Source organism: Loa loa (genome assembly GCF_000183805.2).
Source record: "Loa loa unplaced genomic scaffold supercont3.364, whole genome shotgun sequence".
Lineage (NCBI taxonomy): Eukaryota > Metazoa > Nematoda > Chromadorea > Rhabditida > Onchocercidae > Loa > Loa loa.
The window spans coordinates 32358-48791 of record NW_018108544.1 but is presented as its reverse complement, the minus strand read 5'-3'; the positions used below and the strand labels follow the sequence as shown (position 1 = coordinate 48791).

The window sequence follows — 16434 nt, the reverse complement described above, 5'->3', positions numbered from 1 at the left end:
AAACCAATATTATCGAAATAATTTTCCATCAAAATTTTCATTCCAGTTATTATTTTCTCTTTGCTTAGCCATATTTGACATCGTATGAGATGATGTTACGATAATGTAACAGCTAAAGGCTGGTCATTTGTTATCAGGATATTCCCAAAATTAGGAGTTTGTTGCTGATTATCGATGAAAGATTTTTATGTTTTTGGATGTGTGCACACACACACACACACACACGCACACACATACACACACACACACACACACACCCAGAGAATAGTCTTGGTAGTATTTGGCAGATACGAAAAGCAATGAAGGACGGTAATTGGCCAAGAAATGGAATGAGGGGTTATGATGCTAATTTGGTTCATAAAATTCATTAGAGAGGTTAATCAAAAGCATCGCATATATTTATTTCTTAGATTCAATTCCTTAGTCTGTTCTTATCATAGAGAAAAACAAAAAGTGACATCGCCATATCTGGTTGTTCGCTCTTCTTTTCTTTTTTTTCTTTCATCTAATTAAAATTTAATTGCTGAAAAATTTCGAGGTTATATTCGCTACCTTTTTGAATTGTTTCTTTTTTTCTGTTCCTTTGAAGTTTTACACTTTTCTTGATAATTATCTTGTTCCATCAATTTCCTTTAGCCTATCCCTTCCCAATTTTCTTGTCAATGAATGATGGAAATCATTTTGACATTTTGATATTGTTCACTCTTCTACTTCAAATTATATGTCAAATAATTTAAATTTATTCATAATTTTACAATTTTACAAAATATGAGCCATCTCTGGTATGCCATTTAATGTTTAAATATGAGCTATTTTTGGTACACTTTTAAAGTTACTAATTAGCACCATAGCTTTTAGTACACATTGTTGAGGATTTAACTTTAAGCTAATCGAGTAAGTTGCAATTAAAATTAGCACATACATTTGGCACCCAAACAAATCCTAATTTTAACTTCATCTTTTTTTATTCCTTTTTCTTCCTCCCTTTCTATCGATCTTTTCCAATTAACCTAAAGAAAAAGAAAATTTTTGCTTTCTAGATTCAATTTCTTCCTTTTTTTCCTCCCAAATTATTCCTGATTACATTTTATTTGTAAACTATCTGAAATTATTCTATTTATAATTCATTTCCTTTACTCATTTTACACGAGATCCTTTTTTTTTTGCGCAAACAATTCCTTCCAGCAAAAAGTGCATTTATCGCCTTTTTTTTTTTTACATATAAATTTCTAATGTTTTGCAAATGCTACTTTCCCGTTACCATATAACAATATTCCATTTGTTAGTACACATTTTTGAAATCAAAACCAATTAATGTCTTCTCTCCTCTCTTTACAATTTGCCTAATTTCATTGAATTTTAAATGGACTTCTTCAATTGCTCATCGAATTAATCATTTCTCAAGTTTTCACAATAAATGGCTACAGAAAAGAAATTCGAGAATATCGACAAAGGAATGGAAAAACACTTCAAAACCTTTTTAATTTAATTAGTAAGAAAAAAAGTTTTGTTTGGAAATGTGAACACAAATTTCTACTGAGTTTTATTGAAAGACAGAAATATTTTCCGCCAAGTATTTATTCGGCCAAGAAATATCCGTGGTATACAAATGACAAATAGTTTTTTTTTTTCCTTTCATCGACTTCAGTTTTTACTTTCTATTATTAGACTAATCTAAAACTAAAAATAATAGGAAAAAAAAGTTCGAAAATGAACATTACTCATTAATATGACCTTGAAATGATCAAAAAATAAAAATGAAAAAATTGCACATTAGTAGTATAAAATGATCGTGTTCGTAGTGAAAATGCCATAAAATAAATCGACCAAGAAGTACCCGTATTCATCTTGCAGATGATCAATTCACAACTATGAGATGCAGGTATTGCGATATGTTACTACTATGAAATCTTGCAATGCATGCATGCATGTTACAATTAAATTTTTTCAAAATGAAATAATAAATGGATATATCAAGGAATGCACGAAATACCTACGATTATCGTATAGATGATTAGGAGGTGTAAGATGGTTTGCTATGAAATATTGCAATGCATACACGCATGCTTTGCATTCATCAGATACTGCAAATACTAAATTATTGCAAAATGAAATGATGCAGAAATCATAAAATGCACGAAATGTGAAATGTTACACATAGAAAAATTGCAAAGAAAAATTTTAATGCATACACGCATGCATACATTAATCGAATACTTTAAGTAACTATTAAATTTTTGCAAAATAAAATGGTGCATGAATGTATCATGAAATGTATGTGAAATATTATACATACAATTGCTATGAAATATTGCAATGCATACATGCATGCATACCATGCATTCATTCATCGAATACTACAAGAAATCAATTTTTTGCAAGATAGAATGATGGAATAATGTCATGAAATGATCGATTTACACATAATGTGTTAAGAAAAAAATGTTCATGATTATTTTTTTTTTTCGTTATATAAAAATTGATTGGTATTGCGTCTGTTGCATAATGTCCCACCATAATGGACGTGTTCCATTACGAAACAAGGTGCAATGTATGATTGTGATACCGTGAGGTCGCCTAGATAGTACGTGAGGTCATTGCAAATATTTTCCTTACGCATATATATGTATAATGTAAATGTAGACACCAATAATCTATATCCTATTATATCCTTTTTATATACCAAAATGTTTTTGTTAAGTAGATTTCAACGTAACATATATTTGAGGAAATAAATGATATTTTAATGGCTAATTAAGCAAGCACAAGTAGTTACTTTTATTTTATCCATTAATGAGTTTTTTCAGAATTACTTTTTTGTACTAGAACATGCGATGGATAAGCTGTATATATGCTGTATTAGAGGTATTAAAAAATCCCGCGCACGTGAACTATAACGTTAGTATCATGCAAAAAAAAAGAAAAAAAAATTTTCACTAGTAAAATTATTCACAAACTGCAGAGTTTCAGCAAAAGTCAGCAAATTGTTCTATAACCAATTATCGATTGATGGTTGATTTGACAAAAGAGCTATTTGACATATAAACAGTCAGACGTGTTGTTTTTGTAACATTTATTCTTGTGAAATATATGTTACTGTTGCTGTGTTTCATAAGCATATCTAATAATGTTTTCTTGTCAACCTACATGCTATATTGATATTATAGCTTATAGCTTCATATAAGAAATGAGTATGGAAAGACGATTGCTAATTGTACTGTTATAATAATTTTTATGGAATTTGTTGTGCTTTTGTAGAATTTCATAGATGGATCAAAATTTATGTTTCCCTACTCTTCATTCTTTTACGAATCCTATTGCTTTTTTTTTACACATATGTCATGTTAATGGTTTGCAGCGAAAGATATTGTTGATATGAGCGACGAATTCCTGTCAGTGTATCCAAATTATTCATAGTTATCAATTTTACGTATCATTCAATGCCACCTTAAACGTGATACTACGTAACGTGACGTAACCATGGTCCTTACAATACGGCTCACGTATGGTACGGACGAGAAACGCCAGACAATACTGCTGCATCGGTCAGTTTTCACCGGCGCCAATTTTCAAATTTTTCCGCTCCGAATTTTGATTCCATAGAATTAATTTGTTGATGTACGGGTATGGTGATTATGCGAAGGATTAAGAATTAAATTTAATTCCGATTATTTAAATTGAGTAACAAATTTTCACTTCATACCAAATATGTGGGATATCACTGAATTAATTTTGTCACAAGTAATAAATTTCAAATACATTTTTTGAATTTTTTGGTTGTGCTATTAAGCACGAAGTAAGGTTGAAGTAAGTTCAGGATACTAAACATTTGAATTTCAACTTTCATGTATAAAGATATTTTAGCTTGTAAAAAGCGCGGGGCGAGATGAATTGTGTTTTTGTCATTTTGAAATCTTGAACATTAAGTTCCAAGACCAATATAACATATTTTGCTAGTTAGTTGTACCACAACAAATTGGAAGAGTCAGATTTTAGTTTAGTAAAAATTGTTTGTAGTTGTAATTTAAATTTATGAAGAGAGCGCACAAAAGTGAATAAATTTCAAATGAGAAGATGAATTCTACAATCATTTATTTATCGTACATTGATTCATACTTTAAAGTATTAACTAGCATGAATTATTTTATCGTTACCTTAGAATGAGCATTCTCATGGATTTAATTTTTTTTAACTTTTGTATTCACTTGACTGTGGGCTGGTAAGCAATTAATTAGAGCTAAAAAAGCTGTAAAATAACGAAAATAAGGTCACAATAATAATAATTCTTTAAACGGAAAGGGAAGAGGAAAGAAAAATGATTGGTTTAGATTTTGGAATTTCCCGAAATCCTCGACAAACAAACTAGTCTTCTACTTAACGTCTTTTTTCTATGAAGAGATTTTTCATTTTATGAGATCGTTTACCCTCAGTTTTTCCTTTTTTTTTTTTAATTTACTATTTGTACGAGCTGATTTCAGGGGTTTGCCACTGTCAGCGTTGTCGAATCGAATGCTTGACAAAATAGTCGATCGCAAACGTGGTGGTCTTCGAAGTGCTAAGAAAAAGATGGCAAGGTATATATTTTCTTTTATATTATGTGCAGTAAATAACTTCATTCACATCTCATCGATCAAAACCGTTCCTCTTTTAGCTTTTCGATTATGCCTTAACGAGTGTTGTTGCTAATTAACTGCGTACTATCTTACCAGTTCTCTTCGTTTTTCTCACTATGAATAACATAGTTTTTAACCTCGTTTTTCATCCAAATATGACAAGTAATGTTTCTCAACATTTTTTTTTCTTCTTTTGCAGGAAGGAAAGATCTGTTGGGAAAGGAACTGAGAAAGCCGATGATACTTCAAATCATAAAATCACCGAGTACTTTCCGCTTCGTCGAAGCAATCGAAAAACGGAAAAACAGCTTGAAGTCAGTTCTTTTTTTAGGTTACTGTAATTCTTAATATTTAGCAGATTCTTGTGCGTTTGTTAGTTCGGCAAGAAATTCAGGATGTCAAACTTTTTTGATGTAAGAGTTTTTCCCCAAAAAATTATTTCACATTTTGAAAAATCACTTCTACGATTATATTTTAAGTTTTGCTTCCGATATTTACAGCAAGAAGAGCGTGATGCAATGGCAAATGCTATTTTAACAGGTAGTAATGAGGAATTCCTTGAGATTTTCGAATGCGAAGAAAAAGGTCGTGGAATTCGTACCTTGCGAAGTTTTCAAAAGAATGAATTTGTGGTCGAGTATAAAGGTAAAATTGAGATCAATATATTATATGGTGTAGTGCAGACTTTGGAGTTCACTTCACTTTTATGGAGTCAGGGTTTAAAAATTCGCCAAGACTTGTTGTGATGATGGAGTCATTTTCTGTTATTAGGTGGAGATCAGTTATGTCTTTTGATCTCTTTGGATTACTTTGCAAATTCATCTCTATCAGTTAGAAAATCGATTGGAATGAGATGATGAATTGATTGCCGAAGGTGCTAATGTTATAATCTTAACGTAAGGTTTCAGGTGAAATAATTGATCTGAGACTGGCAAGGATTCGCGAACGAGAATATGCCAAAGATAATAGCATTGGCTCATTTATGTATTTTTTCAAATATCAAAATAAGCAATATTGTGTTGATGCTACAGATGAAACACCCTACAAGGGACGTCTGATAAATCATTCTGTGATTAAACCGAATCTCAAAACAAAAGTATGTTAAATGTAGAGAAATTTTGTTTTTCTGCTTTTTTTTAAAAAATTTCGCTTTTCCCACACTCACCTGTCCTGCAATTTTGACATTGGATTAATGGCAGTGAATGGGAAACAGTGTCGAAACATTTCGAGATAGATTGCATCAGATCATTGTTCTATTCAACATCGTAAACGCTGTGTACACTAAGACTTCAATTCACTTCTTCGCTATTCTCTTGGCAATGTCTTTGAATCACACTACGTGTGTTAATAGCAATCAGTTGTGACAATGTTGTTATATTAATTCGTTCGTTTATGTGAAAACGAAATGAATCTATATATTATTACGTTAAGGTTGTTGAATTGAATGGAGCGAAACATTTGATATTGATCGCTAAGCGAAACATCGGTACTGGTGAAGAATTACTGTATGATTATGGGGACCGCACACCGTGTACTGTTGCAGAGAATCCATGGCTACTAAATTCGTGATGTATATTCGTTTCTGTATTATTGATTCTTGAGCTTATCCGGAGAACCAAGAAGTCGCTTTAATTTAGAAAGCATGTAGAAGCTAATGGCTCAGTAAATTTAATACTGGATTTCCTTTTGGGAAAAGTTTTTAGATATTTGAATTATTTGAAATTTTCAAATTCATTTTATATGAATTGTTCGCATTGTCTTTTTTTTTTGCATACAAGATTGCAATTGTTTTTAACAGGTATCCGTTAGAAGTGGTTTTCATACCGTCATGATGTATTTACGATCTCATCGGTACGCATGCTTACGGGATTGTGATTGATAGTACTTGCTGAATCATGCCATCCATCATACAAAAATATAATAGTTTTAGAATTTGGTGATTCACTTAAAATTGTACTGGTCCAAAGTTTTCATTTTTGGATCATTATATCATTCAGTTAACGTTTAAACAGTAAGGCAATTCAGGTAGCACATGAACTCATTGTTTTGCTCAAGCAATTATGTCTTTGTATTTTCATGGTGAACATGTAAAACGTTTATTCCTTCTTTTAGGTTGTGGTTATTCCAGCTCTGTTCCTTCTAATGTTTCCTCTTTTTTTCCTTTTTTTGAGGAAAACATGTTCCTTTTTTAACATATTTAGCATATTTTTTTAACATATAACAGTCTACCCAATAAGTAAACTTAGGGAAGAAATCCAGAAAGAAAATAGTAAAAACGGTTGATATTCTGAGCTTTCTCGAATGGATGAATATTCGCCAAGTAAAGCATATATCGGCACTATAATACGAAAGCATTCATTTGAATATCTGACAATTTTAAATGTCGCGATTTACTATCCATTGCTAAAATATTGAAATTCTCTACAGCGCCACAGCCTAAATCGTTTTTTTTCGAACATTTTTGATCTCGCCTTTATTTCATGGATCATCCAGTTATTGTTATTTTTATAATCTTTATTTATCCTACCCATATAATTACGCTTATCAAATTGCCGTAAATATTTGATTGCTTTAGGTTTTTCAGTAGATTTACTGTTTTATTTGTTCATTTTTGTTTTTAGTTATATGAGCAATTTTCGGGTCTCGCAAAACTTTTATGGACTATCGGTAGGTATTTGTTATCCAACTTTCTGAATCAGGTGCCTTATGCGAATGAAATTTTTTTAAGTTAAGTATGAACAATGTGTTTTCAGCTTCCGATGAGTTATATTCCTTAACTACGTCGCTGTAGTTCTGCAGACGGAATTAGGTAACAGTTTCGTTTGTTTCTGCTGGTGTATTGATTTAATTTTTTCTGGATATTTCCTGCGGAACTTGCCGTATCTGAATAAAAAATCTACATCTTGTTCCTTAATTAAATAAACGCGTTTTTTCTATTTGCATATTAACGGTTTTAAACAATCTGTGCTTTAATTTTTTGTATATTGTATTGTTTGATTGAATGAGAATAAAATTTGGTACTAAGAAATCAGTCTGTCGCATTATTTGCTATGTTACGATTTACATATGGCAGATAGTTGTATAATATCCAGCAAATGATTACGATTTATATTTCATTAGTTCTTCATGTTTAGATATTTCACAAACTTTTAAAAATCAGCGGTATTGTTAAGATTGCCATATGGGAAGAAGTGACAATGTTATCGATACCGTAATGCATCATAAAAATAGTTGAATTCACATATTTCAAGTGTTTATTTTTGTATTACCACTTAATTTATAAATGTTTTATGAAACTTGATATGATGGCAGAAGCGGGAATGGAATGACGGCAGGTAACTGATAAGCAGTCAAAGCAAAAATAGCTGTTGAAACTTAGGGAATCGTTGAGAAATATAATACTGAAATGAACCTAACATATGTCAATCAAAAATGAAACTTTTGGAATTGGTCGTTTTTAAACGATTAGATTTCTTAAGTTTTTATTTTCTATACGTCAATCATTTGATGGTATCAGTCAGGTTTGACGTAAGCTTTTGCTGAATTATAATTGTTATTACTTACATCACGTTATTGCACACTGGTTTATGTAATTTGATCACATATTGTACTTATATCTGATATTTCACATTTGAAAATAATACATTACATTGGTTTATATTTAGGTTTGATTATCATATATTTCATAGCAGATCTATTTATAATTTCTTTTGTAGTTTTCATGTTATATTTGTAATTTTATGTTATTTTATTTTTACGTTATCTGTGGCATGATGATGTCATACTATATTATTTTCATTTCGCGTATATTATTTTTCTTGTTATATGTATTTGATTTTAGATATTACGTTTCATCACGTAACTGTTGGTTTTTTTTTTTTTTTTTTTTCAGATGTTACTCAATATTGACAGGTCATTAAATGTTTGTGCTCTGTAAGCATCAAATGTTCTTTCATGAATGGTCAATTCAATTCTTTACGTTGCCGTCATTGGTTTTCATCACAAACGGGGATGTCAGGTAATTGATGAAGTTAACAGAAGCAATACTGATTATCAAGTAAATTTGGTAGGATCAGTGAATTGATGAGTAAGGCTGGGATTGAGTTGGAGAGGTCACTGACTAACATTTGTAGATAAGGTCATTCGGTGAATTTAATAAATGAAATTTTAGGTAAAGTAAGGATTAATGGTGTTTTAAAATCTCCTATTTGAAATAATATAATTTTGTGAGCTTTACAATATTTCTTTTATCAGAATTTTCAATTGTAGTCTATTTAATTAGGGATTTATAAATAATTAAGTACAAATATATCTCTGATCATTCTTTTCAGGTCGAATACTGTTATCCACCTATAACAGATAATGAAGGAGAACTTCCATTAGCGTGGCAGAATTTACCGTCACTTGCACTTCCTGATGGTGCGCATAACGTCGATCATGGTACATGTGGAATTTATACATGCTTTGTAGTCTTTCTCCCTGCTTTTATTATCTTTATTGAACAATAATGTTGAAAATATTATTTAATTTTTATACTTAGTTGTATTCTTCATTTCTCATAACATTCATTTTACTCCAAGACAATAGGAAACTTCGCTTTTTTCGTGCTTTTAAAGGTAAACTTTACATATTTAAAGATTTTGAGATTTTGTTGCATTGATAATCATCTATGAGGTAGTCTTCAAAGAATGGACAAATAGAAATGTATTGTCTGTTTACATCTTTTTTCGGCTAAGTTTTCAACTATATATATTAGTTCTTTTGTCAAGTTTATGGAATAATCATATTGATCTCTTCCTTTTTTAAAATGATTTTAGACGTAATATACTTTCTGTTGCCATCATTGAATGATCCGAATCGATCAGTCTTTGGAATTTCATGTTATCGCCAGATTTCTACCAAGGTTACTATTTTTGTTCACTATTAATATTATTACTGTTACAGTTATTATCATCGTTTGCATCATTATCATCTCATTTAGTGCTATTCCTATTGTTTTCACCGTTGTAACAAGTTTGCTTTCGTTATTTTCATTACGAAGGAGTTATTTCAGTTTTTCTTTTTTTCAATTATTAATTAAGTTCAAAAATTTTGTGCTTCAAGGATCTTCTGAACAAATCAACGGATGTCACCCGGAGTAGTGTACAGAAGAGTGTTTGCGTCTTATCTCGAGTACCACTTTTTGGCGTATTGACCGCTAAATTACAACTTATCACAAAAGCTTATTTTAACGAAAGGGATTTTGCTAAGGTGGCTTTTTGGATCGCTTTTTCATTTCTCTTCGACTAATCGGTCCTTAAAAGTTTGATAGAATAGATCATTGGAGTCTGGATTACAATCATGGTATTAAATGAATAACTGTTGAAAAGTTAGGCGAGGATATTTTGACACTTCCTCTGATTTCATGTTGTTAGTTATCTCACGTAGGAAAAATCTCACTTAGAAAATTTGACGGAGGAGGGAAAAGTTTTAATGATTAACTCTCCCACCGCTTTTTTTCACATTATCTTGCGAAATCTGTAGGTTGATGTGCTGCGCCAAATGTATGAAAATCTTTGTGAAATGTTTCCGGATACCGTAGCTGATGAGCAAGCTGCAGTTATGGGTATGTATTTGATGAGATATTTTTATGATGATATTTAAATGATATTTATGAGATATTATTAGATATTTAAAATGATTAACTTTTATGAGATATTTATTTCTTTTTTTTTATGAGATATTTAAAATGTTGCTCAGAAGAGTATTCAGAAAACTGACGTTTAGGTCATTTTGATATTAAATTTCAACTTTATTCAGTAATAATAGTTGGAGCAACATAAAAGCATTTAAGCCTAAATAAAATTGTCGTAAGAATTGATTGAACGTGAAGATACATCTATAAATTAGCATTCTGAAGTTGTGAAGTTAGCAACGAAGTAATTTTCATGTCTTTCTGTTCAATTATTTGTATAGTTTTTATTTTTTTTCTTTTTTTTTTTTAATGTCGATATATAAGTCTTGTGTTGTTTCATTTAGTATACTATTATCTATTAAGGTTGATATGTAATGTTGAAATGTTGCGGATGTGAGAAACTTATGTGGCATCAATTTCTCTCGTTTCGGAACGTTTCAAGTTTGCACATCAATCTTAGTAGATAGTCGTAACGTGAAACTATGAATTTTCCAAAGATTTTTTGTAAACAAAGAAAAATATTTTTGCAGATATCTCAGTGCAATCTCTTGTAACGACATTCAGACATCGCGTATTAGTATTATTCAAATTGTTGTTATTAGAAAAGAAGGTAATTTGTTCTCTTCCAGGAAAATTTTATTTAATCTTGAAATCTCCTTGAATTATTTCAAAAAAAATTTTTGAAAGTCATGAAAATAATTTAGGAAATTCAATTAAGTGTTGTGGTTTCATTATTATTCTCAATGTAATGACAACGATGCATTGAGAATAAGGGATAATTCAGCTAAACAAAAATTATTTATAAATAATTTTCTTTTGAGAAATCCAATTACGGCTCACTCTAGCATGCAGCATTATTGTCATAAAGAATAACATTATGTTGAATAATCATAGTTCGACCAGAGAATTCATTTTCTAACCATCTTTTGTCTTCAGAATTTCTTCTTTTCCTTTCTGTTCATTCCTTATATAAAGCTAAATATTGTTGATTAGATTTTCTTCGGTGTTTAATTATGAAATTTTTTTTTAAAAGGTATGCTGTTGTTTAGGTTGTGTTCTACATATCGCCAGTATTTCAATTAAGTCAGCTGATGGTTGCACTCACTTCACTTTTTCCACGTAATGTCTTTTTTAGCAGAGTCCTTCATTTTTTGCAGCATCTTTTTTTTTTGTTTTTTCTTGAAATATACCTGTTGGTTTTTGATCCATTCAAATTCTTAGGAGAATTTTATAGGTTTCGGCTTAAAATAGTTCTAGCAAATTTTTAAAATTAACTTTTAAATTTTCTGCAATATTTGTTAAATATTTGAATATTTTCTCGAAGAGCAGTAGCAATTTACTGTTTTATTATTGCATTTTTAGTGTGATTCTTTTGTTCTTTTGATTTGTATTTGATTGCCGACCATGTGTAATAAGCTCTCCGGCACTTATTTTTTCTGTTTGTAATACTCGAACGTCTTAGATCCATCTCCGTGTTATCACTCACAGTTCACTTTTTCTCATTTTCCAAATCTAGAAGAAAGTAAATGATTCAAGCAGTTTTTAATTTATTTAGGATTGGTCGAAGAAGGCTTGTTTCATGCAGCTGCATACAATCCAAATTCGCTAAAATGTTTAGATATAACTGTGGATAATGATAATTTTGGTATGGTTAGCATATAATTATTGTTTCTAATTTTATTCCATTACTTATATTTATAACATGAAATTGAGTAGTGGATAAAGTATTTGTGCATAACTATTTGGCATAAAGTCTATTTTCGCCTCATCAGCTTTTCGGTGTTCTCTTATAGGAAATAAAATAAGTAATCATCTATTTTCAAATTCTATAGTATTGAATTTTGTAACAATTTGTAATTTTTTTTATTGCAATTAATGGACTTCTGAATAAGAAAATCAGTTTTGCTTTCCGCAAATTTAGCACTGATTTTTTTTCCAGTTGCAAATTCAGGTGTATATTTTCAATGTGCGATGTATATTTCCAATTTAAGAGCTATTTTAATGAAAATCTAACTTGAATCAAAGTGTTGATTTATTTTTTCATCTTCCGATAACCGTTGTAGGACATAAATGTTCCTTTTTGTTTTAGAAGTGGGACAAGATATATTAGTTGACACAGCTCTAAAATTTGGCGATGACATGACAGTTAGCGTAAATTTCGAAAGAAACAAAGTGAGTGGAAACAACCCCGTAGAATTTGTTCACAAAGGTTTTACTTTTAGTATGATTTTGCTAAATAAATATCTGAATTGAAATTATATACTTCCTTACTATTAAACTATTTTTATTTTAAGATTTATCAGCATCAGACGGGGATTGCGTGTCCGAAATACAGTTGTCAAGTGATAGTAGTGGTAAAAGCTGTTCAAATTTGAACCGAAAGCAAATACTGGCCACCGATTCGTACGGTTTCCCACTAAGTATTTTCACGAAAGTAATAATTTTGCTTGAAATATGGATTTTAAAGTTAGGATCTAAAAGCCATATTCGTAAATTAATCATTAAATTACGATTATGAATTCTCAATTGTGAGGATTACGACTACGAATTGAAACTTTCTTCTTATTTCTCATCCCTTTTTTTCTCTCTATAAAAAGACGAATATCAATCATTATAGGGTTCATTATTTCATCCTTACTTGAGTATCAGCCATCTGGATATGATTCGTTCCGATATGACACGAGCTTACTGCATCGGTGCAACGAATGCTCTGTTTGTTCAACGTCGTGATTTGTTGGATGTTATAGTTACTGTAAATAAGCTTTCTGTTTATTAAAAAGAAAAAGACTTCTACTATACTATTACACTTTAGGATTTTATATTACCGATGATTCTTAGTTTATTTCGAAATCTTGAAATTTGGACATATGCATCAAGTACTTCCCTTGTAGTACCATCATCAGCATTATAGAAAGATGAATAAATTAAAGTGTACTTTATTTTATATTTTAGCGCATTCTATGTAAACAATCAGAAAAACGTGTGGTTGCATTTTGTTAAGCTTTACTGAGGCACGGTATGCTTCTTTTACATTTCGGAATCTAATTATTATAGTTCACGAAAGATACCATAAACGGAATTAATAGTTGAATGGCACAATAAGATATATTTTCGAGCAATAGCGTTTGCTTGTGTCCATGTAATGATAGTATCACCAGCAAAAAGCTGTTTACACTGATCAAATAGCTGGAAGACCTGATTTCCTTACATTTATTTCACTTGAACAGGTAAGATATTCAAACAAAGAAGAATACTAAGTAATGAAACTTTCATGAGCTGGTTCTAGGCAACATTTGATGTTATTTTGTTACAGTTTTCTCCAGATGTGAAAATTGCAAAATTTCTTTTTAAGGTTGATGAAGTAGGCGATGGAAGTATCGATATTGTTGATGTTGAGTTAAAACGATCGTTGGCATTAACAGCTGCAGATTTACGTTTTGTCGATTTTATATTAAAAGAAATGGAAGCAAATGCTAAATTACCAAGTATGCTTTTTGCTATTTTCATGTCAGTATTTGTTATTAAATTGATTATTACTCTGCTCAGAATCGCAATAGATATTATCACGAAAATCTTCAGTGATAACTTAGGAATTCTTACATTTTTATACTGTTTGTAGCTTACCATTTATCGTCTGGTATGCTTTTAATTGCTTTAGATTCAACTGTGATGTTTTGTAATTTTTAGTCACAACTTCTGTAATTGAATATGTGAAATTCTTGGTTGAAATTTGAAAGAAATTAATGTTTTAGATATTTGGGCTAATTACTGACGCTATAATAGGTAAGGCACTTTTTGGAGAAGCTACTATTAATAAATGAGAGGTAAGAGAGGTATATAAACAAATTAAGCCGTAACTAAATTGATTACTTTATTCGTTTTATGTTACTTTTAAACCTTTTGAAAATTCTAAAAATTTGTTTCAAAATTTCTTTCAAAGTATAATTTCTTATTTTTTAATTACAGGTTGGGAAGGTAGTGATGATTGGATACGGTTGCAAATGCAAGCATATCTGTTATCACTCATAGCTACTGTTCGTGCTGATTTGAAAGATTCCCTGGATGATTTTAATGAAGCATTCATAGCTGAGTGGAAAATGAGCAATAATTATCGGATTTGGTCCTGTGGTGACTATCCTGATTTGGCATCCACCGTTCCAGGGTTTGTCTTTTCAATTTTATTCCTTTTAGTGTGTAACCCGTTACTGTATAAAGTATTAGTTTGGCTTCAAGAAAGTAGTCAGTGTCTACCATTTATATTGTTTACTTTGCTTCACTTTGTATTGATTGTTGACTTCACTTAAGTTTCGTTTAAAGCGTTAAATTCTCCATGAAACTTGATATTTTGCTGCAAAGTAGATAATATAATTCTCTTCTCTTAAAATTTTGCTCTTAAAAACATTTTTCTCTCTTAACGACTTCCTAGTCACTCCTTGTTATCTTTAAGACGCTAGTTTCTCAGCAAAATCCTTTAGGTGTCTAAGATTGTGCAAATATTATTATCCTTTGTCGTTATCATAATCATTCACTCTTGTTTTGTTATTGCAATAGTTAGTCGGCATCCATTATATTATAATACAAAATGATAGGCTTATCTGGAAGATTGTATCTCTCATTGTAAAGCGATCTTGAAGACTTTGACATCTTGTATAAAAGGTTCATGAAGGGTTTGACATGTTGTGTATAAGGTTCATGAAAGGTTTGACATGTTGTATAAAAGATTCATTTGAGAGATAAGATTATCTGTGCATTGCAGGCATCCATTTGCTGGTGGTCTTGGTATATCGGATGTTTTGCTACGTATGGAGCATTCAGTTGGTGGTACGGGAAGTGGTCGCCGTGTAGCATCAGCTGTTGTTAACACTAGTAAATATTTTGCAGATACAGGTACCAAAGTGAAAACGAGCATTGCATCATGGTTGAAAAGGAACTCAGAATAAAACAGAATAAAACTTTACTACAATTGTTATAGCTTTGCATATAATTTTGTTTGACTTATCAACGTATTACGATTACATGCGAATGCAATTTTTCTGTTTGATAATACATACCAGAAAAAGTTAGAGACATAATGTATAACTAGCACATGTCACTGTTGATTTCGTATTGGATAGCATGTAGCTATAGTTGTAAGGTATAATAAGTACAGGAGGAAGAAACGATGATTACTTGAGATGTCGGAAAATTATCAGAAAATTATAATGATGAAAGAGAGGAGAAGGAAAGATGTCTTATTATGGGAAAGATTCAGATATCCTTTTATGTAATTTTAATGCATTTTATGTTTTGCATGAACCGAAAACAAATGTTTTTGGCTTTTGCCCTGATTTGCTGCACTGCATAACATTTTATTCTTATCATTATTTTGTGAACTGAGAGTAAAACAGAAAGTTTTGGTAGCTGGGATCGTTAATATATTTTAAAAGTTTACATATGATTGTAATAAATGTGACACATTTGGAGATATCGTTCATCCAATTGGACAATGTTGATAATTTTAATACAAATAGATACTTGTATTAAAGGATTACATCTCAATTTACAATTTTTTAATTCCGTAATATGAAGTTCTCAAATTAAGGACATGCCTTAGGTCAGCTACCGTTTCATCAACATGGTCGAGGCAAATCATTAAACTTTTGAGTTTATGCTAGCGAAAAGTTGGATTTTTTGTTTATTATGCAAGTCTAAGTCTAAGAGAAAATGTTGCATGGACGATGAGGTGATGGATAATACTGACCATTAGACACAATTTAACCGAAAAATTTAACTGACCTTTCAGATGCATTATTTGAAAGGTAAAAAAACCCGACATGCTCACCTTGATCTGAATAATGAAAAGAATTAAAATTGAATTCACTTTGAGATGCAAGGAATGATGTTTACATACTGTTAGCGATTTTGATAGTTTTTCAATTGTAATCTGTGAAATGATTCCAAAAGTTCTGATTACAAGATTCTCAATGCTTCATATACTGTTGATTTAGTTTCTCCCCTGGATTTATGTTTGGGAGAGTGACCATTGTTGATTTCATTTCAGTATCCTTTTTTCTTTTTAATTAATGATACAGTATATGAAAGGCGAATGGTAAACACAGTAAATTCTAGAATTTCTTGAAAATTTTTTAAATATTTAACGATACACCA

General features: G+C 30.6%; 2 protein-coding genes across 2 annotated transcripts; both read left to right on the top strand.

Moving 5' to 3' along the window:
• Positions 1-4430: 4430 nt before the first annotated feature.
• LOAG_02341 (hypothetical protein) lies at positions 4431-6292 on the top strand. The gene is made up of 5 exons (XM_003137879.2): positions 4431-4574; positions 4813-4927; positions 5114-5258; positions 5522-5709; positions 6045-6292. The coding sequence occupies exons 1-5, from the start codon at positions 4510-4512 to the stop codon at positions 6180-6182; spliced, it is 651 nt and encodes a 216-aa protein (XP_003137927.2). The 5' UTR covers positions 4431-4509; the 3' UTR covers positions 6183-6292.
• Positions 6293-8499: 2207 nt separating this feature from the next.
• LOAG_02340 (hypothetical protein) lies at positions 8500-15431 on the top strand. Its single transcript, XM_020445981.1, has 14 exons — positions 8500-8631; positions 8945-9053; positions 9431-9516; positions 9717-9863; positions 10137-10218; positions 10818-10897; positions 11337-11406; positions 11843-11932; positions 12377-12496; positions 12582-12721; positions 12905-13039; positions 13640-13772; positions 14254-14449; positions 15044-15431. The coding sequence occupies exons 1-14, from the start codon at positions 8572-8574 to the stop codon at positions 15225-15227; spliced, it is 1632 nt and encodes a 543-aa protein (XP_020303624.1). The 5' UTR covers positions 8500-8571; the 3' UTR covers positions 15228-15431.
• The last annotated feature ends 1003 nt before the right edge of the window (positions 15432-16434 follow it).

Bases quoted from the DNA above. Each gene is read 5' to 3' on its own strand.
- LOAG_02340 (XM_020445981.1), top strand. From the start codon at position 8,572: ATGGTCAATTCAATTCTTTACGTTGCCGTCATTGGTTTTCATCACAAA. The intron at 9,054-9,430 runs GTACATGTGGAA...AAATGATTTTAG, and splicing joins TGCGCATAACGTCGATCATG to ACGTAATATACTTTCTGTTG. The intron at 12,497-12,581 runs GTTTTACTTTTA...TTTTATTTTAAG, and splicing joins CGTAGAATTTGTTCACAAAG to ATTTATCAGCATCAGACGGG.
- LOAG_02341 (XM_003137879.2), top strand. From the start codon at position 4,510: ATGCTTGACAAAATAGTCGATCGCAAACGTGGTGGTCTTCGAAGTGCT. The intron at 4,928-5,113 runs GTCAGTTCTTTT...CGATATTTACAG, and splicing joins AAACGGAAAAACAGCTTGAA to CAAGAAGAGCGTGATGCAAT. The intron at 5,259-5,521 runs GTAAAATTGAGA...GTAAGGTTTCAG, and splicing joins ATTTGTGGTCGAGTATAAAG to GTGAAATAATTGATCTGAGA.